A 20,435-nucleotide genomic window follows, 5' to 3' on the forward strand; every position below is an offset into this window, starting at 1 on the left:
CAATGAGGGGATAGACATGTTTCTTAAAGCATATTCGAGGAGCTTATTTTAAATAAAATAGGGACTGGGGACGATGACAAACTTGATGGGGAAAGGCAGGACAAACAAAGCCGGAAGATTTTTTTTCCTCGTAGAGAGTTGCGTTTTGCAATTGTTCCCCAAGAAAACGGAGCTTAAGGAAAAAGATAGCGATTGGAGATCTTTCCGAGATAAAATTAATAAACAATGAAAGAAAGAAAAAAAATTGCGGCGGAGGATGGCTCAGATAGACTCAAGAGCACGGAAAGGAGTAGCCTTCGCTCATTCCAGAGACCAATGAAGAACCAGCCTCCGCTGCCCGTTCCCGAAGAAAAATGGGTGGGAGAAATCACCGGGAGATGATCTAGACGCAGGAGGAGCTCCTCCCTCGATATGGGTCTCTACCCACTATCCGTTTCCGCAAAGCTCAACTCACCTCAGCTTTCCTCCGTTACCATTATCGCCGACGGCGTCCCTTCTCGGAAGAACATCAGGTCCTGCGATGCAAATTTCTCAAAGGGGAGAGTCACCCACGGGCCATGGCAGCTTCCCCCTTCATCTCGGCCTCTGGCCCGGCAGCCCTCTCGGCGGCGAAGGCCTGAGCCTGTCCGAGTCGTCGGTGGCGGAACGGACGTGCAATCCGAGCCGTTGGATGTAGGATCAGAGGCTGCGAGGGCGGAATTGGCCAAGCTAGCCGATGCTCTTTGTGAGGCAGGTGAGGTCGATGAGGAGGACGGCTCGTCTGATTCCATCCCGAAGCGGTGGGTGATCGTGGCCCTCTGTTTTGCCGCGTTCTTGCTCTGCAACATGGACCGTGTACGTGGTGTGGATTTATTTTTTGATCTTGTTATCTTCCTTTTGATTGACTTCTCTAATGGCGATTATATGGTGCCGTAATTCCTCGCTGTGCAGGTGAACATGAGCATCGCCATTCTACCCATGTCCGCAGAATTTGGGTGGAACTCGGCCACTGTAGGCTTGATTCAGTCCTCTTTCTTCTGGGGCTACCTTCTCACTCAGGTGGGCTCTCTATAAAGATATCTCGAGCGCCATGCACGAATAATGGAAGCAAATTTTATTTGATTGCTACATAGTATCCGCAATGAGTCTGAGAAAACATTTAAAGGATCAATTTTAGATCTTAGCAACCTGATCAAGGAACCATGGCCTACATGTTTGTTACAGTTCCCATTTTGATATATATTTGAAGGAACACTATCTCATTCAGAGATTCATTTTACAGCACCGGATCCTTCTTAACGGGAAATTAACGAAAATAATCGTCTTTAATGTTTTATCATATGGTAGATTGCTGGCGGAATATGGGCCGACAAGATGGGTGGAAAGCGCGTCCTAGGATTCGGGGTGGTGTGGTGGTCTCTTGCGACAATGCTTACCCCTTTGGCGGCCAAGGCAGGGCTGCCCTTCTTGCTCATTGTTCGCGCCTTCATGGGTATTGGCGAGGTGAATTTTCTTCTGAATCAAGAAAATTTTCCACAATGTCAAAAATTCAATCTTTCTTGGGAGGTTTCTTGCGATTCTGCTCCTATTCGTCTCACAAGTTATTAATGTTTTTTAAAAAATTGATGGAGCTTGACAATGGGCAGGGTGTTGCCATGCCGGCGATGAACAATATCCTATCCAAATGGGTTCCGGTGTCTGAGAGAAGCCGGTCGCTGGCGGTGGTGTACAGCGGAATGTCCCTTGGATCGGTGATCGGACTGGCCTTCTCGCCGCTTCTGATTGATAGTTTTGGTTGGTCATCTGTGTTCTACTCATTCGGCTCCCTTGGCTCTGTATGGTTCACAGTATGGTTCGTCAAGGTAACTATTCAAATAATGAAAAAGAAAACCATCGATTTGATTATGTTCTTGATCGGTTTTTCTTTTTTTTGCCGCTGTATGGCAGGCTTACAGCTCCCCTCTCGAAGATCCTGGTCTTAGCCGGGAGGAAAGGAAGCTTCTGATGGGGAACAGTCTTTCCAAGGAGCCTGTAAAGTCAATACCCTGGAAGGAGATGTTATCCAAGCCGCCTGTATGGGCACTCATCGTTTCCCACTTCTGCCACAACTGGGGAACCTTCATCCTTCTCACATGGATGCCAACATACTACCATCAGGTCGGCAACTGTGTGCAATTGATAATATCATTGGCGAAGCTGATTAAGATTAATTTTTTGGGTTCCCCAGAAATTTGTGGTGTAAGTTTATTAATGGGTTTTTCCAATTTCGTGAAATGGCTGGCTCACAGGTTTTGAAGTTCAACCTCACTGAGTCGGGCCTCTTCTGCGTTCTTCCCTGGCTCACGATGGCTCTTTCAGCCAATTTTGGCGGATGGGTGGCGGACTCCCTCGTGAGCCGAGGATTATCAGTCACGACCGTGCGTAAGGTATCGTTTATCTAGAAGAGGCTAACATACCCGTCAACTTGAGTTTTGCTTCTCGCGCGGACCTACCCTCTCCAATTTGTCGGAAAAAATCAACCTGATACTGCATTTTCTCTCAGAAAAGGGCATCCTTGCCAGTTTTTTTTTCAATTTTTATGCTTTTCCTTCTTTTTCAGTGCTAAGAGAAACGATGCGTGTGGTCCTGCAGATCATGCAATCCATTGGATTTCTTGGCCCTGCGTTCTTCCTTACTCAGTTGAGCCACGTCGAGTCTCCGGCAATGGCAATACTCTGTATGGCATGTTCCCAGGTAAGTCGGTTTATTTCTGCCTTTTTTCTCGCTGCGGATCGCGTCATTAATTTGCTATTTTGTGGCGACAAATCATCTTAACGCACGGGGTTCCTATCGCCAAGAGAGAAAAAACCCCCCACTAGGAGCATATTTTTGCCCAACTTACAAATCCAACTGAGAATTCAGAAAAATAGCCCCATTTGTCTGAATTAATGCCTCATTAATGGGCATTCTGCACTTCTCGACCCGCAGGGAACGGACGCTTTCTCCCAGTCAGGTCTTTACTCGAACCATCAAGACATCGCGCCCCGTTATTCTGTAAGTGTCGGTCTCTCTCCTTCCTGATCGATTAATCAGCGGTAGAAATGTGCTCTGCAAGTTTGCAGGTGCAATTCCTTGCTGATTTCCGGCTATGACTTTCATCGCGCAGGGCGTGCTGCTCGGCCTTTCGAACTCCGCCGGGGTTCTGGCCGGCGTCTTCGGCACGGCAACGACGGGATACTTGCTACAGCATGGTTCGTTTCTTACGACAAACTCGCGATATAACCCGTCTCTCCGTCTCTCTTACAAAAGAAGTGCGAATTCCAGGCTCTTGGGACGACGTTTTTGGCGTTTCGGTGGCGCTCTACGTGGTCGGAACGGTGGTGTGGAACCTATTTTCGACCGGGGAGAAGATCATCGACTGATCCGACCTCGCGAGGCCCGGCGGCGAAGGGTTTCTGCTCGCGTCGAGCTCTCAGGTGGGAAGAAAATACCGAAAGAGGTGGGGCAACAGCGGAATACGAGAGCAGCTTTCGCATGCTGGGTTCCGCTTAGCCGTAACCCGTAGGCATTTCTTCTGAGACGATATCTTATTGTTGTAAAGAGAAGGATGATTGATTAAGCATTGGCAATGAGAGAGAACGCCGTCCCAACAGCGCATAAACAGAGAAGAAAAGTCTAATCCTAACGTTTGTGACTGGGGAAGTAAACCTAGGACGACTTCCGGGAAGAGGAGTTGATGAACCTGATGCAGTCTTCGATGGCCTCGGCGTGGTGGGAGTCCCGCGGCGGAGGGTACAGCGTCGCGCTGGCGGCGGACTTGGGCGACACCTGGCCGGAGGAGCTCCTAGCGCCGTGGGCGCAGCACAGCGCTTGCGCCACGCCGCCGCCGACGAGCCGCAGCAGGCGGACCGCTCGCCGGCACATGCAGGACCCGCCAGCTCTCTTCGCCGCGTCCTTCTGGCGCGCCGCGCCGTAGCCGGACGGGAACGGATCCCCCGCGCCATGGCTCGGTGTAGCGGCCCGCACGCTCCCTCTTCTGGCCGCGGCCATCTCTACGGGGCTCACCAGCGGTCTGGCTCGGAGTGACATGCGCGGGAGACGACAAACTTGGAAGACGACGCACTGCGCACCGGCTCGTTATTTATTTGAGGAGCGGTGGGGAGTCGGGGCAGGGCAGAGACGGTGGGCGAAGAGTAAAAGCTCCGGCAGAGAGAGAGAGAGAGAGGAGAGAGAAGAGTGATAGAGAGACAACGGGTGCAGCAGATTTGACGCTCTTGTCTGCGCCGGCGCGATGGGGGAGGAGGAGTTGCACTGTGCTAAGCTCCGGGGAAACGATCACGCTAGAAAGTAGAAACGGCGTTCCTAGTCTTTCCTGAAAAGAAAATATTGCGGGCGGGATAAGATATCCCCCCCCCCCAGCCTTGACCCTTCTCCCGGACTGGCTCACGCCGCGCCTGCTGCGGTTCGTGTTCCCCGGCCATTACGAACGTATCGCCAAGAAAACCATCGCGAGACCGTAAGAGAGAGAATGTAAAGGACCGTGCCGCCAGCGCCGGTCGCGGTGCGTCGAGAGGCAGGGCCCGGCCGTCATGGGCATGCACTGCCAGCCCGTGAAGAACCCACCCACCCATGGGCTCGTGCAACCTCTTTCTCTCTCTCTCTCTCTCTCTCTCTCTCTCTCTCTCTCTCTGCGTGTGTCTCGGTTGTGGAGAGGCTACGCCGTACAGCACCTGAAACCCGACGCAGCGAATTCCAGTCGGTGTAGGAGCCGAGACAAACGGGGTGACGTATTGCCACGCCATCTCGCCCTGCCACCCATTCTTTTCCCCATGCCTCTTCTCGAGTTTGACCGCTGCTATGATTCGATTATGACGTCACAAGATCTCACTCCGCATAACGAGAACTGGGCTCCAGCCTACAGAGTACAGACTACAGAGAGATATCTATACATAGAGACGGAGAGATTAGAAGAGAATAAAGGGGTACGTGGCGCTCAGCGGAGGACGAGGAGGATCTCGCCGCCACGTGAGAGGACTGCGCCCAGAAAGGCGTGGACCCCGCCCCCCACGGCGTCCAATGGGCGCGGCTCGGGGAGGTCCGAGTCAAGGTCGTACCAGCGACCGTGGACTCGGCGGACGGCGAGCCAGTGGCGCGCCGACCAGAGCCCGCCCAGCCTCCTCGCCGGCACGTTCAGCATGAGGCCCTCCAGCCCCGCTGGCTCGTCCGGCCCGTCCAGTCCGATCGCCGCCGCCCCACGCCGCCGGTCGTGCCACGTCACCCTCCGGCCCCGGCTCCCCGCCGCCGCCATCAGCACGTTGACGTCGTAGTTCCCGGTCAACCTGTTGTGGTGGGGCCGGAAGACCCTCGACAGTGGGCTCCACCTCCGGCCCACCGTGTCGTCGGCGCAAAGCTTCTCGGCTATGGCGTCCAGCTCCGCCCGGGAGAAGGACTCTTCCCTCTCCTGCAACGCCGTAAATAAAAAACATTAAAACTCGGCCTTTATCTCCATGAACTTGATGAATGCTGCCTCTGAAACCCACTGCTCATCATCACCGCCCATTGAAACCCACTGGTTAAGTCGGTGGTACAGCAGGAGACGTAGCTCGGGCAGTCATCATCACCACCGCAAGATATACTCGGTAAAAAAAGTCAACAGTGTTCTGGAAAAAGGTGTGGATTTTCTCCCCTCCATCTTCCCTGGAAAGAAGAAGCCGAAAAAAATTCTAGGACAGATTCCTCGAGCGTGATCACTTCTTTTTCTTCTTCTTGAAAGTAAATGTCAACACTCCTTTTTTGGGAGCACAAGATAAAGGTACGGGAACTGGGCAAACAGGAACTGCAGAAGCGCCTGGCGATTGCGTCGCGGCAAATTTACTGCGCAGTCAAATAAATATGTAATATTTCTGGCTTAGTCCCTGGCCAGCATCTTCCTCATTCCTTTCATGAGATCCGTTTTATACTTGTGCCCTATAACTTGGTCACAATGAATGACGCCTGTCATTGTGAACAGTATAAAGGAGCACATACCGAGGCAAAAAAAAACCTTTTTGAATGAAGAACAGAAGCCGCGATGAACATCCCCCCAACTTCTCTGTTTCTTTCCACTGCATTTACAAGATGAGCATCTGTTTGACGAAAGTAAAATCATGATCTCTCTTGATGTGATCGTGCGATCAACGATCCGAGCTATATAATTCTGATAATTGACCACTAATCTGGTAACTGGTCATCGAATGATTATCTATCATTATTTTCTAATTGATCATCGACCATAGGATCTACGACAATCTACATAACCACCTTGGACCAATCTGCGAGGGAGCCTAGAAGATCGATCTTCTATATCAATCGAGGGCATAATGGTCGATCAACATAGACGATCAACGAATCGGCTTTAACGCGTCCCCTGTAAGTTCACGCCTAGGATTACCCCATGAAAGTCCTTGAATGGACGCAAACAAGGTTCTATTCCGCTTAATCCGAGCCTGGATAGATTTGATCAATTAAATGCCATATTGATCAGATCGGCCTCTTGGCCGCCATCAGGATCCAGCCAACCCCATTAAATCAAATGAATATTTCGATCAAGACCAGATTTGATTGACTAATCAATCAAATCTTTGAATCAGCTATATCGGCCACACCTAACCATGAACCATCCTTGCCTGCACCGTTTTTTACCCCCATCCTTCAGAAAATTAAAATTATTTTCAACCAATTCTGCCGTCTCCTGTTCCCTCATACTTTAATAAATGTTCCCCTGTCATACTGTACACATGGCCACAAAAAAATCTGAATTGGTGAATTTTCCCCAGGACGAACTTTTATTTTCACAGACGAAACGATTGGCAAAAAATTTTTGCCATTTCTTTCAGCCAAAAATAAAGAACAACGAGATGATGATCACACCAAAACTTAAACGAGGGCATTCGGACGGTGTAATGGCATTATTGCCTCCCTTGTTCCGCACCCCACCGACAAGGTAAGGGATTCATATACGGCGCACTTGCAATCAGGAGAAAGTTTAATCTTCGTCCTCGAAATCTTCCACCGCTTAGTCGCACACGGTCATGGGAATTTAGAGAAAACGTCGATCGCATAGGGGTCCGCACAACGGAGATGCACAATATCGAATTGAGCAAGAGACTGGAAGACTTTAATCGCAAGAGGGGGGAAAAGATACCTGAAAGAGGTTGTTGAGGGCGTGAAGCAAGCAGAATTGTAGTCTCTGCCTCTCATGGTAGATAAAAGGCCGTTCCTCGTAGCCTCCCATTTTCCCGTCGCAGACTCCGTCACAATTTCAAAAAGAATCGCTCTCAGAAAGCATACGAAGAAGACGACGACGAAGAAGAAGAAGAACAAGAACAAACGGCTTGTCCTACTTATTAGGTACAGGTACTACAGCAAAGTCCGTCATCCGTTCCGTCTGTCTTAAAACGTCGTCTTCCGTTGTCCATCCGCGAGCCGTCTATGCCGTATATCTAAGCACGTTTCGAAGCAGCGTGTTTTCCAAGCTACAGCGAGGCGCGGTCGTCTTCTCCGATCTTGCCGCGGCGACCTCGAAATCGATCAGGGATCGGTGCGCCTGTCTCCGCCATGGCGTCGCCGCCGCGCCGTCATCTTCCTCCGCCGTCGTCCCCCTCGGCCGCGCCGAAGCCCCTTCCTCTGGAGGCCGAGATCACCGTCGTCTCCGCCAAGCACCTGAAGAACGTCAACTGGCGCCGCGGCGAGCTCAAGCCCTGCGCCGTCCTCTACATCGACCCGGAGAATCGCGTCACCACCAAGGCCGACGACGCCGGCTCCACCCGTCCCGTCTGGAACGAGCGCTTCGTCCTTCCCGTCCCCCAATCCGGCGACGTCGTCCTCACGCTCGAGATCCTCCACGCTAAGCCCTCGGAGACCTCGAAGCCGCTCGTGGGAACCGCCCGCGCCTCGCTCTGGGATCTGGTCGAACGCTTCCCCGACGGCGGCGGATCGTCGTCCGTCCCCATCAGATCGCTCGAGCTCCGTCGTCCGTCGGGCCGGCCGCAGGGCAAGGTGCGCATAAAGGTCAACGTTCGAGAGGTTTCTCTGCCGGAGCCGTCTGTGCCCTCGGACTATCACGTCCCGCCTCCTCCTCCGACGAGCTTCTACTACTCCAGCGCGCCCCCTCCGCCGCCGGTCTGCAATTACCATGGCTATGCGCCGCCGACGCCGCCGCCTTACGCTCATAGCCATCCACCTCCGGCGGCCTCCCAATACCCGGGTCCAGGCTATCCCCAATATCAGTATACAGATCCTGGGTACTATTCCGGGGCGTTCTACTCCGCACAGCCGCCGCCGCCGCCGCCGCCGCCGCCTCGGTCGTACTACGACGCCGCGTCTGTGTATGGTGCTCCCGGAGGTCCCTCGGCGCCGGCGGACTACCCGGCGGAGTCTATCTACGACCAGAAACCGAGGGATCAGGGCAAATTGGGATCGGGACATGGATCGACGGTGGGAGCCGTTTCTGGGTCGTTTTCAGGCCTATCGCTGCAGAAGGAATCCAAGTACAAGGAGGAGAAGCCGGTGGAGAGGTCGGAGGAGAGCCGCCTGGGGAGAGATGATTACTCTGACCGCCGACAAGGTTACTGAAGCTGGACTGGTGATTGATTGCCTTGGACGTATGGTTCTTTCTCTCCTTTTCTTCGTCGTGTGTTTGTGGTAGAGACAGGTGACGGCGGCTTAATTTTCCTACCTATCGAAAAACTTGAATTTCGCCATTCTGTGTATATCTGTGTATTTCTTTCGAGTAATCTTTTTCGGGTATAGATTGTACGTACCATCGCTGTGTATCGCGGCAATAACAGCAGTATGTCCTTCCACCTGTTTTAGATGGCGTCTTGAAGCCTTTTTATTTTTTTCCTGTCTATTTTCTGCGCGTTTCATTGCCTTATGCAGCCTTTTTCTGTTACACTTGGATGGCTCAGTTTAAGCAATGTATATTTCTCCAACTGGCCAGCGCGTAACTGAATTCAAGCTTTCAAAAAAAAGATTAACTCATAAAAAACCAGGTTCTCTTGGTAGCAGCTTCCCATAGGTTTTGTTGGAATTTTATCTTGTCGGTGGGCTTAAAAGATTACCCCTGTTTGTGTGCTTGTTATCTACTGCTCTTCTGAAACCTCGTAAAGTTGGATCTCAGATCCGAATGTGTCCCTTGAAGCTCCGACTAATTCTCTCTAAATGTTCCACTGGTGTAATAGTTCAGGAGTGTTTTTTTTCCTGAAATCGATTTCTTCGTCTTCATATTATCTTGCTTGCACCTTATCAATGGTTCGCAGACTGAGGTTTTTTGTTAAGGTCGCAATTGTTTCGCTTGAAATGAGTTTCTTGCGGTCAGGTCTCAAAATTGAATCCTTCAGTTATGATTCGATCCGAAACCATTGAGGGGTATTTCCATCAGTTCATCCCTTAAAAGTGCCTCCTTTAGTTGCCCTTTCAGAGCTTTATAGATGTTCTTTTCTTGAGGGGCTGATCTTTGGTCGATATTGTGGGCCCTGCATGTTTTTTTTTGTCTTGTAATAAATCCTTCACTCCATGTTTTCGATATGAATACCATTCGAAAGTTTACCTTTTCCCTGCACAGATCGTTCAATTTCGGATCAACACTCCTTTATTCTACTTTGAACATGTCAAGAATTTGAGGTGATGGCAAATAGAGGTTGGGTGCCAGCGCAAGTTAGAATTTATATTGATTATTTGGATCATGTCGGTTCACGCTAACTGGGCTAAAGATAGTTATGGTCCTGGCCACTTATATTTGTGGTAATGGATTTTTGTCATGCTTAGTTGGGGCCTTTTATAATAAAGCCGCCAGGCGTTCTATCAAGAACTTGCGCTGTAGAAGGGAAAGAATACAACTTGGACCTGAAGAACATCCTGATCTGGAAGCCCTTGCCTAACGATGCTACAGGGGCGGCCCAAAAAAGCCGCCAAAGTTATCATTCATGAGGTCCACCACATACAGAGTATTTATATTGGGAAGAATTAAGGAGTCCATATCTCATTATAATGATGATTCTCTTACAATTAAACGGTGTACACATTAATCCCAATATAAATACTCTGTATGGACTCCAGATTTTCCTAGTTTTCTTACGTTGTTCTCTTAAAGTTTGAGACCATTGTTGGTCGACTGGTAATTATTATTTCCTCTGAACAATGTGTGATTGCGTAGATACTTTTGCCCTGAGATTTGGATTGGGAAATATACCATCAAGTTCTATTGAATTGGAGACGTTTGAATCATTATCCTGATTGTTCATTACTAACTCCCTAGTTCTCTTGTTCAAGTCCCTCCCCACAGGAGTTTAACTCCATTCAGATCACCGCTCAAAGAATAATCTCTTGGATTTGTCTTTATACTTTGATATTATTAAGAATTTTTATGAATTCACTCATTTGAGCCAAAAAAGAAAAGGCACGTGGGTTGAAGAATGACCGTAAGGGAAATCCAAGGATGACCAGTTCTGTGTCCATTTCCACCACTGACACGCTGAAGAAGAAACAAGAGAAATGTATGTCACATGTATTGAAAAGTCCAAAGAAACAGTTTTGGATACACATGTCCCTTTTGCAGTCTCACACCAAGGTTGTCGCACAAAGCTGAATGCTTTCTTAAATCCTCACCTAATCAGTCAACTTTTATCTCATGAGCATGCACAAATGTGGTCGAAGACTTATGACCCAGTACTTCCTTGGAGAAAACCCGTAATATATTTTTGAGTTTCTAGTTATGATGATCCTCCCTCATAGAACCATCATTTTCCCTTCAGTATTTGCCTTGATATTTGTTTAGTGGTGTTGCACAAGTGTAGAAAGCTTAGCAGGACTATTAGATAAAGCACTATCATATAGAATAGCATGATTCTCAGTTTACACCTCATTTCCCTCATTTTGGACTTGTCAGGGACCAGGCATGAAATGGCTTAGAATTTCCAGAAAATTATTGATCATAAAACTTAAAGAAAACCTTTTGAAGACCTCCGATTTTTTCTCTCCCGCCAGTGTGAGATTAAATTCAAAAAGTGCAACTTGGGATTCCAAATGACATCTATACCTCACCAAAGTGAGTATGTGGAGACAACGGTGATGCTCTTGGAAAATTTTAGCTACCCAATAGAGATCTATGTAGACTATGAAATTTAATTTTGATTTCTCCATTGAAATGGGCTTGTTTACGAGAGGTTGTCTCTGGGGTCATCAAATTCTGCTCTAAGATACTATTTGGAGCATATCTTAACTGATTCTGATCATCTTACAGCAATGGAGCCCATAATCTCGATGGTAGAAGGTATCATTTTTCTTTGGTGATGTAAATCCATGGAGTAATGATACAAAAAATTAACTTAGTCATTTGACTCTTTTATTTTTTTCCATTTTCTCCTTCCCATTCTGATCCGATTATGCATATCATATTGCCCAAATTATTGAAAATAAATATGAGAATTTTTTCACCTAATTATGTTATTCATGTTTTTCTAATTAACTTTTAATTTTTATCTTTCAAGGAGATATGCTAATGCAAGATGACTAGGACGAACATTGGTGGGGGTGACTAAAGGTCAGTAGGATAGATAAAACACAGTAGAAATCAAAATCATCAATCTGAACTTTAAATCCGGAGCCAATGATGATAGTGCAGCCCCTTAGTTGTGGCGTGGAGTACTAGCTTACAACCTACACGGTAAAAACTGATGGATATTATCTAGCCGTCAAACCAATGACACCTTCATATTTTTATTTAAGTGCATTAATTGAAATATATATCGATTATTATTCCCATATGATGTTTTTAATGAAGTTGATGACTATGTGCAAAGACCTTATAAATTATTATGAGATCATAATACAACGATCACTATTCTTTAAACAAATATTCTAAATATTCCTATTTGATGGATAGTCATGATAGAAATCAAATTATCAAATATAGAATAATAATATCTTAGTCATACTTATACAGTAAGTATGGTTGATCCCATGGTCATTAGTGTGGAGACACTAAGGGCACATGGTAGGTGCCCTTTGAAGAAGGTGTCTACTGAATTGATCCATATGAATACCTGAATGGTATTATTGTTCAGTTCGGTGCCTCGGTTCGGCCATGTAAAACACGTTCCATGGATGCGAAAGCGTGTCGATCGATTCACAATCGAACTTTAAAATAAAACATTGAAATTACCTTTTGGGGAACTCATTCCGAGATCGTTATGAAGCCGTCATGCATCTGGCCTCTAGAAGTATCCACGCGATCACTCGGCGCTTGGATCTCCACCTCTTTTTCTTCAACTCTTCTTCGAGACTCTCTCCTTGGTTAATGTAGAGAATGAAGAAAGGATGGACTCTCAAATCAAGCTTGCATGGGTGCTTATAAATGAGACCCCTTTCCCTCTTTATATTTTGCTTTACGTTTTTCTCAAAAGACCTACAAAGTAAAATATATCCACCAAAGCCCTTATGACCTTGTGCGTGTGACCCTCTAAGCCCATGTATCATTCTAGTTAATAACTTTAGAGGCCCAATAATATTTATTGACCAACCTTATTAATTACCTATATCAACATATATATTAACTAAATAAGGATCGATTTAACCCAATCGATAGGTTAAGTTTCTAGCCCATGGGGCGTCAAGCTACACCTCCTGCTCTAGAAGATACCAAGTACTCTCGAACTCTCTCATGGAACCTTTGCTGTCATCGGTTATCGTATATGTATAATCCATCATCCGTGCGAGACTCTCGAACGACTTAGGGTATGGTTTATCGTCAAACCCTAATCCGTCATTCGATTAGTACTGATGTGTAACGGGGATCATTAGAGAACGCCTTCTCGAATATTCTCACTACCCTGGCAAGGGATTTCGTTCTACATCGTCTTCCTTGAGTCAATCTCCTCTTATACCGAAGGCAGATGATCCCATCTTGACCACTCAATCATTTGCGTAAGCTTCTTACTACATCAGATCTATAACTTATTTGAATCACATGATTAGAGGCTCGTAAGTTATAGTCAAAATGTAGTCATCCACTCACGAGATGTCCTTGGTGTCTCAGGTCAGTTGATCACTTATACAACCCTGACTTGAATCAACCTAACTGATATTTAGGTACAATACCATTCAGGGATTCGTATGGATCAATTCAGTGAACTCTTTCTTGAAAGAGCACCCGCTATTTGTCCTTAGTGTCGCCACACTAATAGCTACAAGATTACCTATACTTATGGTATAAATAGGATCAGTTAGTGCTATTCTATCCGGATAATTTGATGTATGTCTTGACTATCCATCGAATATGAATATTTAGAATACATGTTTAAAGACTAGTGATCACTATATTATGATCTCATCATAATTCACTAAGTCATTGCACATATTCGTGGACTTCATTATAAACATCATACGGAATAATAATGAACGCAAATAGTTTATTCAATGAACTTAAATAAACATGCTAGTGTGATTGGCTTGACGGCCACATAATATCCATCAATAATGTGGATCACCAAAGAGAGAAGAGTGGAACTTTGGCACTTACCTAGCATGATAGGACGATGTGGGGAGTTGGGGAAGCATAAGACGGCAAGAGCGGATGATACGTGCTTCTGCTAAGTTGCACACGGATCCAATTGCATGGTCAGTTGGTGGGATCAAGGGGGGAATCAGCCCCTTTTAGGGATTCAGAGCTGAGACCCTAAACCTAAACAATTAACATGAAAAATAGAGGGCGGAGTCAGAACGAGATGACATGCAGGTGCATAATGGTGGGTGAGGATACAACAATGCCAAATAGCTAAGAATGACATGGTTGTGATGGTGACACATGAAGGTGTGAGGCTTCATAATAGTGATGAGCAGCATAGGACGACACATGCTTTGTAGTTGCGCTAGGAAGCGTGACACTACAATGGTGCTGCGTAATGGAGACATGATGACAAGGGATGTCACAACGGCGAAAAAGGCATTGAACAATGGAGACAAGCTGGCATGGGAAGGTGCAGTGGTGTAGGATGCTACATTACTAGGACGGAGCAATCAGCCCTCTCTCGGCGGCAGCCGCATCAACAAGTGGTGGCTGCAGCAAAGGGGGAACTAGGGTGATTCTTGTGAAAGAAAACTCACTTTCAAAAATCAACAAATGGTCCATCAGAGTGGTGGCATATTTATAGGCTTTGGAGGAGAGAGAAAATAGCTATAAATTCAAAAAAAATCAGAATTCAAATCATTACAATGAATAAAATTCAGATTCCAGACTGTAGGTTGACATTGACAAGAGTGTCATAACCTAGGTCGTCTCCTCCAGCAGTCGTGTTATTGCTTCGAATGGCGTATCTTGGGTGTATGCGCCACCATCTGCTTGGAGTAACTAGGGTATAAAAATCAACCATTCATCCCGATAGTTTTCTCTTCTGAAATCTACCCACAAATAGGTACATGTCATTTGAATTTTCCCAGTTATTCCTACCCTTTCTCATTGTCAGCAACACAAAGGTACAACTTATTCTAGCATTCCTTTAAATTAACTCAGACGATGTGAATAATTGACAACTTTATGAATGAACGAGGAAGTGTTGAACTTTTATGATATAATGTGGTTTTGTGATATCTTCTGCAAATTAAATAGCGAGGCTTGAAATTTTTTAAATAAAAAGGTAGCAATGGATGAACACCATCATCGTGTTAAGAAGAGAGATTGTTTAATCGTCGGAATGTATGTTAAGATACTATTTGATGTGGGAGACACATGCAGTCCCGCCAATGCCTGGAGGAGCCTCGGGCCCATTGCAGAACGAGGAGCTCTTCGCGGCCGTGAAGGCGGAAGAGGACCCCGTCGTCGCCCTCTCGCTCCTCCACGAGATCGCCGCCCGGCATGGCTCGTCCGCCGCCCCGCCGCGGCCCCTTCTGCTCTCCATCCTCCGCGGCCTCTGCGCCTCCGCCCCGGACCACCTCCCCCGGCTCATCGCCCTCCTCGGCGCCCTCCCCCGCTGCCCCCGTCTTCCTGACGACGCCTTCGCGCTCGCCCTCAAAGCCCTCTCCCGCCGCCGCATGCCCGACTCCGCCGTCGAGCTCTTCCGCCTCGTCCCGCGCATCCTCCGTCGCCGCCCCTCCGCGCGCTGCCACAACGCCCTCCTCGACGCCCTCGTCCGCGCCGGCCGCTGGGACCAGGCCGAGGCCTTCCTCGCCTACTACAGCTCCCCCGCCGGCCCCGCCCCGCCCAACCTGGAGTCCTACAACATCGTCATACGCGGGCTCTGCGACCGCGGCCAGGAGACTCGCGCGCTGGCCCTGCTCAGAGACATCCGCCGCGGCGGGCTTCAGCCCAACTGCGTCACCTACGGGACCCTCATTTCCCGCCTGGTCAAGCGGCGCGACCTCTCCGGCGCCCTCGAGCTGTTCGACGAAATGCGCGAGAACGGCGTTTCCCCCGACGTCGCCTGCTACAACATGATAATCGATGGGTTCATCAAGACGGGGGAGGTCGACAAGGGGATGATGATTTGGGGGAGGCTGGCGGACGACCCCTCCGTGACCCCCAGCCTGGCGACGTACAACATCCTGCTCAGCGGCTTCTGCCGGTCGGGGAAGTTCGCCGAGGCGAGCAGCGTGTGGGGGAAGATGGTGGCCGGCGGCCATAGCCCTGACCGGTTCACCTACGGGAGCTTGATCCACGGGCTCTGCGTCTCTGGCGACGTGGACGGGGCTTCAAGAGCCGCCGCAAGGATGATGGCCGGCGGGGTCGCCCCCGACGCCGCCGTCTCCAACTCTCTCCTCGACGGGTTTTTCCGGGTCGGCCGGGTCGAGGACTGCCTGGCCCTGTTCGAGGAGATGGGCCGCGAGGGCCGGCGCAGCGTCGTCAGCTACAACGTGATGATCAAGGGCCTGCTGGAGAAGACTATGGTGGCGGAAGCCCTTGACCTGTGGGAGACCATGAAGAAAGACGACAGCTGCGTCCCCGACGCCGCTTCGTTGGGGGCCCTGATCCACGGTCTGTGCGAGAACGGCTACGTCAACAGGTCTCTCCGGGTCCTCGCCGTCGCAGAGGAGGAAGGAATAGCAGCGGACTCGTTCGCGTACTCGTCTCTGATCAGCGCACTGTGCAAGCACCGCCTGCCGGAGGAGGCGGAGCGGGTACTGAGCCGGATGAAGGCCCGCGGGCTAAGCCCCAACGCCCACGCGTACAACGCGCTGATGAGCGGCTACTTCCAGGACCCGGTGGGGGCCCCGCGGGCCATGGCGGTCTTGGAGAAGATGGAAGCTGAGAATTGCCCGAAGACGGCGGCCACGTACAACGCCGTCATCGACGGGCTTTGCAAGGCGAGGCGGGTCAGCGAGGCGGCGGACTTCGCCAAGGAGATGGTGGACAAGGGCTTGAAGCCGGACATGATCACGTACAGCGCGCTGATGGACGGTCTGGCTCGGGACGGGAAGCTGGACCGAGCCCTGGGGTTATGGGAGCTGGCCCGGAGCGAGGGCCTCAAGGCGGACCTCATCGCTTACAACGTGCTCATCCGCGGGCTCTGCGCCGGCGGGCGGACGGCGGCGGCGCTGCGGGTCTTCTTCCAGATGAAGATGAAGGGGGACCGCCTCGCGCCGAACCGGGTCACGTATAATCTGCTAATGGACGGGCTGGTCATAGCGGGCCGACCCGAGATGGCGGACTCGGTCTGGTCCGAGATGGCGAGGTCGGGGGTCGACCCGGACGTCGTCTCCTACAACATCGCCATGAAGGGCCTCTGCTCTCGCGGCCTGGCCTCCCAGGCGGCGGCGCTCCTCGCCGATCTTATCTCCCGCGGCATGTCCCCTTCCGTCGTCACCTGGCAGATTCTCCTAAGGGCAGTTCTTCGCGGGAGCAACCGCGATGTTATCGCGTGATAAATATGTATATCGTGTTTTTTTTTTGTTTGCACAGTCCAGAATCAATCGACAGAAGTATGCACAGGGGCGGGCCGGGGGGAAGAAGGGTTGGATTTATTCTTCAACTGTTTTTTCCTCATGGCCGGGGGGGGCGGCACGCCGGCTTGGCTAGTTGGCGGCGGCCTTCTTGTAGGTGTACCAGCGGGCGATGAGGAGGTAGACGGCGAAGTTGAGCAGGCTGAGGAGCGCGAGGAGCCAGAAGAAGTAGTCGAGGTGGCCGCGGTTGAGGTTGTCGGGGATCCAGCCGGGGCGGCCGTCTCGGGCGGTGGCGCGGATGACGACGGTGACGAGCAGCGTGCTGAGGTAGTTGCCCAGCGCGTTGGTGGTGAGGGAGAGCGCGGAGCAGAGGCTGCGCATGGCGTCGGGGGCCTGGTCGTAGAAGAACTCCAGTTGCCCCACGAAGGTGAAAACCTCGGCGGCGCCGACGATGAAGTACTGAGGCACCTGCCAGAAGATGGACATCGGCACCTGCTCCGCGTCGTAGTAGCCGTGGCGGTGCACCATGCCGAGCCGCGCCTTCTCGAGCAGCGCCGCGGCGGCCATGGCGAAGATGGAGATGACCAGGCCGATGCCCATGCGGGTGAGCTGCGTGAACCCGCGCTCGTTGCCGGTGAGCCGGCGGGCGGCGGGGACGATGACCCGGTCGTAGAAGGGCACCCAGGCGATGACGCTGAGCGTGTCGAAGATGGAGAGGGACGCGGCCGGGATCTTGAAGTTCCGGCCCATGCTCGGGTCCATGGTGTTGCCCTGCAGCACGAACATGGTGCTCATCTGGCTGTATACCGTGGAGAAGATGATCCCGCTGGCCCAAATCGGCAGCAGCTTCACCACCGTCTTCAGCTCTTCCACCTGAGTCACCGTGCATACCCGCCAAGGCGCCGGCGCCGCCGCCAGGTCCTCCCTCGTGTCCACCGCGGCTCGGTCCAGGAACCGGAGCTGGTCCGTGTGCTGGAGCTTCCTGCTGCCTTCGATGGCGGACTCCTTGTCGGCGAGCTCGTAGAGCAGGGACTTGTCGGCGGGGACCCCGGCCCCCCAGTTCCTCAGGGCCGCCACCAGCACCTGCGCGATGCGCGTCAGAGGGCTCCCCCCCGGCTTCACGCGGCGGTAGAGGCGGCTGCCGGAGAAGAAGAAGAGGACGGCCACGGCCATGGCCACGGCGGGGATGCCGAAGCCCCAGCTCCAGCCCACGTTCATCTGGACCCAGACCAGCACCGACGAGGCGACCAGCGCGCCGAGGTTGATGGAGAAGTAGAACCAGTTGAAGAAGGAGCTCTTCCGCTTCTTCTCCTCCTCGTCCGTCTCGTCGAACTGGTCCGCGCCGAAGGAGGAGACGCAGGGCTTTATCCCCCCCGTGCCCAGCGCGATCAGGTACAGCGCCGAGAAGAAGGCCGCCGTCTGCCCCGCGCTCGGCCGGCACCCGCCGTCCCCCCCGCAGCTCGGTTTCAGCCCCGTCACCGAAGCCGACAGCGTCAGCAGCGTCAGGCCCTGCCCCACCAAAGAACACTCAGCTTCCCCGGCAAGAGACTTTGGAAGATATCTTTTTATCTTTCTATCTATTTATCTATCAATCGAATTGCCCCGCTTACCAGCACGTAGATCCCCATGAAGCTGGCGATGGTGAGATATCTGCCCAAGTAGGCGTCGGCGAGGAAGGCGCCGAGCAGGGGGGTGACGTAGCAGGTGCCGGACCAGTTGGTGACGTTGTTCGCCGCCGCCGCGTTGCCCTGGTTCAGCCGATCCTTGAGATAATTCACCAAGTTTGAGCTCATCCCGTAATAAGCCAGCCGCTCGCAGGCCTCGGTTCCTGCGGGCATAGAGAATCAGGCGACGAATTGGAGATGGGTCTCGCCGCCATGGCCTTGTTCCTCACCAAGAATGTAAGGGCTGGTCCTCCAGTTGCCGGTTCTGGTCTTGTCCGCCGGGTTTCCCCATCGATCCACCGTCCCATCTTTCGTGCTGTGGTCGCCCTCCATCTCCATCGCCTTCGATCTCCTCCTTGCTTCAGTCCTCGGAGCGGCTCTGCGACTCGCGCTTAGGAGGAGAAATGAAGAGAGTGAGAGATGCGGAGAAGTGGGAATAAGGGCGTGAGAGAGTCAAAGTCTGGATTGCTTTTCAAGGAAGAAACCAGGGGAGTGATTCGGCGGCCCAACTGTCCTCGTGATGACGTTGACGGAGGGAGGAAGAAGACGAAGGAAGAGAGGATTTTCTCCCACCACAGGATCTCCAAAGACGAGTCTTTTTAGTGCGGGGCAGCTTGATAATCTCGCTCGGATTCTTCAAGCCGATGATCGCCGGGTGAGGAAGAGACGGCCGAGGAGACAGCAGAGCGCAGTGGAAGAGGCGAACGAAAAGCGAGAACGGAGAGAACAGAGTACTGTGGAAGATTAAATCTGTGGACCGAAGACGATGAAGAAGAAGTAGAAGGGGGCGTCTTCTTCGCGGCCATTAAATACGAGTAGAAGAGAGGAGGAGCGTAGTCTCGGCTTCCTGCGAGAAAACAGGCGCAGGAAACGGAGGGCTTTCCCGTCCAGATTCGGCGCGTGGGCCGGTTCTTCTCGGAATGGAGGGAGTAATTTCTGAGTGAAACGCCAGACGGCGCAGTCGCAGCATTCTCCGCATCACCCGTAAACCGGTTCTTATGAGGAACATGGAGAGAGAGAGAGAGAGAGAGAGAGAGAGAGAGAGAGAGAGAGAGAGAGAGAAAGAGAGAGAGAGAGAAAGAGAAATCTCCCCGCTGCCCCCTGACCCTATACCTGGATCGAAGCAGTCGGGTCTAACGGATCTGTGGCTTTCCGCAGCTTGAATCACTCTACTCGTCTTTCTCTTCCTGCAGCTCGCTCGCTCTCCCAGCCACCTGTTTGATACACCGAGGAACCCCTGAAAAGAAAGCCCTTCAAGAAAGCGGCCTCCCAGGGGCTTGGCGGTGCGATACACACTCTCTCTCTCTCTCTCCCTCTCTCTCTCTCCCTCTCCCTCTCTCTCTCTCTCTCTCTCTCTCTCTCTTTACATAAAAACTATATATCTATCTTTCTCCCGATTCCCTTCACAATCACATAAGGTCTCGGAAAACAATAAAGAAAAGGGTAGTACGTGTATTTTTGGCAACCGGGGATCAAAACGATGATGCAAGGGATTATGAATTGCAATGTTTAGCAGCAGTTGCATATTATAAATTGGTTTAGGAAGAAAAACCAGGACGGAAAATGACATCCTACGATCCTACATTCCACCTATATCTGACCTCTAAAAAAGGATGATTGCATTGCGTCCAGGGAAGACCATCGTCTACTCTAGGGTGACGTGTACTTTAGGCAAGTGTGCCCCTGACATGAATGCTACTGAGATTGGATAGCTACATGATGGGTACAACAGACTGAATGCAGAATTGAATAATAAGAATGAGTGGAGTGAGCAAACTTGTTCCTCATGTTGCGGAGAATATTACCCCACACAACTAGGTGCTCCTCCGCCAAGACCCTCTTCTATTTGCCGGGAATCCTTCTCCCAGTTCTCTATTTTTTTCAGTTTCTTAATTCTATCTC

At 50.9% G+C, this 20,435-nt stretch overlaps 5 protein-coding genes across 6 annotated transcripts; 3 read left to right on the plus strand and 2 right to left on the minus strand.

Annotated features, from left to right (window-relative positions):
* Positions 1-273: 273 nt before the first annotated feature.
* PHT4;1 (phosphate transporter 4;1) lies at positions 274-3,608 on the plus strand. The gene is made up of 10 exons (XM_078579591.1): positions 274-834; positions 931-1,038; positions 1,327-1,482; positions 1,626-1,841; positions 1,927-2,136; positions 2,268-2,405; positions 2,611-2,712; positions 2,947-3,012; positions 3,125-3,209; positions 3,283-3,608. The coding sequence occupies exons 1-10, from the start codon at positions 412-414 to the stop codon at positions 3,378-3,380; spliced, it is 1,602 nt and encodes a 533-aa protein (XP_078435717.1). The 5' UTR covers positions 274-411; the 3' UTR covers positions 3,381-3,608.
* Positions 3,609-4,824: 1,216 nt separating this feature from the next.
* JOSL (JOSEPHIN-like protein) lies at positions 4,825-7,371 on the minus strand. Its single transcript, XM_078579593.1, has 2 exons — positions 7,142-7,371; positions 4,825-5,419 (listed from the first exon to the last, which is right to left on the minus strand). The coding sequence occupies exons 1-2, from the start codon at positions 7,229-7,231 to the stop codon at positions 4,952-4,954; spliced, it is 558 nt and encodes a 185-aa protein (XP_078435719.1). The 5' UTR covers positions 7,232-7,371; the 3' UTR covers positions 4,825-4,951.
* Positions 7,372-7,407: 36 nt separating this feature from the next.
* On the plus strand, positions 7,408-8,837 carry LOC144706595 (uncharacterized). Its single transcript, XM_078579592.1, has one exon. The coding sequence runs from the start codon at positions 7,555-7,557 to the stop codon at positions 8,569-8,571; it is 1,017 nt and encodes a 338-aa protein (XP_078435718.1). The 5' UTR covers positions 7,408-7,554; the 3' UTR covers positions 8,572-8,837.
* A 5,852-nt stretch (positions 8,838-14,689) lies between these two features.
* Positions 14,690-16,899, plus strand: LOC144706345 (Pentatricopeptide repeat (PPR) superfamily protein). Its single transcript, XM_078579254.1, has one exon. The coding sequence runs from the start codon at positions 14,692-14,694 to the stop codon at positions 16,849-16,851; it is 2,160 nt and encodes a 719-aa protein (XP_078435380.1). The 5' UTR covers positions 14,690-14,691; the 3' UTR covers positions 16,852-16,899.
* Positions 16,849-19,936, minus strand: LOC144706346 (protein NRT1/ PTR FAMILY 8.1-like). 2 transcript variants are annotated; one of them, XM_078579255.1, is made up of 4 exons: positions 19,647-19,936; positions 18,764-18,924; positions 18,480-18,697; positions 16,849-18,378 (listed from the first exon to the last, which is right to left on the minus strand). In XM_078579255.1, exons 2-4 carry the CDS (start codon positions 18,870-18,872, stop codon positions 17,002-17,004), a joined length of 1,704 nt encoding a protein of 567 aa, XP_078435381.1. In that variant the 5' UTR covers positions 18,873-18,924; positions 19,647-19,936; the 3' UTR covers positions 16,849-17,001. The 2 variants fall into 2 exon arrangements, with proteins under 2 accessions (XP_078435381.1, XP_078435382.1); XM_078579256.1 differs by lacking the exon at positions 19,647-19,936 and adding an exon at positions 19,019-19,583.
* Between the last annotated feature and the right edge of the window lie 499 nt (positions 19,937-20,435).

This window comes from Wolffia australiana, chromosome 8, assembly GCF_029677425.1.
Source record: "Wolffia australiana isolate 7733 chromosome 8, ASM2967742v1".
NCBI lineage: Eukaryota > Viridiplantae > Streptophyta > Magnoliopsida > Alismatales > Araceae > Wolffia > Wolffia australiana.

Bases quoted from the DNA above. Each gene is read 5' to 3' on its own strand.
- JOSL (XM_078579593.1), bottom strand. From the start codon at position 7,231: ATGGGAGGCTACGAGGAACGGCCTTTTATCTACCATGAGAGGCAGAGA. The intron at 5,420-7,141 runs GTATCTTTTCCC...ACGGCGTTGCAG, and splicing joins CCCTCAACAACCTCTTTCAG to GAGAGGGAAGAGTCCTTCTC.
- LOC144706595 (XM_078579592.1), top strand. From the start codon at position 7,555: ATGGCGTCGCCGCCGCGCCGTCATCTTCCTCCGCCGTCGTCCCCCTCG.
- LOC144706345 (XM_078579254.1), top strand. From the start codon at position 14,692: ATGTTAAGATACTATTTGATGTGGGAGACACATGCAGTCCCGCCAATG.
- LOC144706346 (XM_078579255.1), bottom strand. From the start codon at position 18,872: ATGGAGATGGAGGGCGACCACAGCACGAAAGATGGGACGGTGGATCGA. The intron at 18,698-18,763 runs GTGAGGAACAAG...CTATGCCCGCAG, and splicing joins GACCAGCCCTTACATTCTTG to GAACCGAGGCCTGCGAGCGG. The intron at 18,379-18,479 runs GTAAGCGGGGCA...TTGGTGGGGCAG, and splicing joins TCATGGGGATCTACGTGCTG to GGCCTGACGCTGCTGACGCT.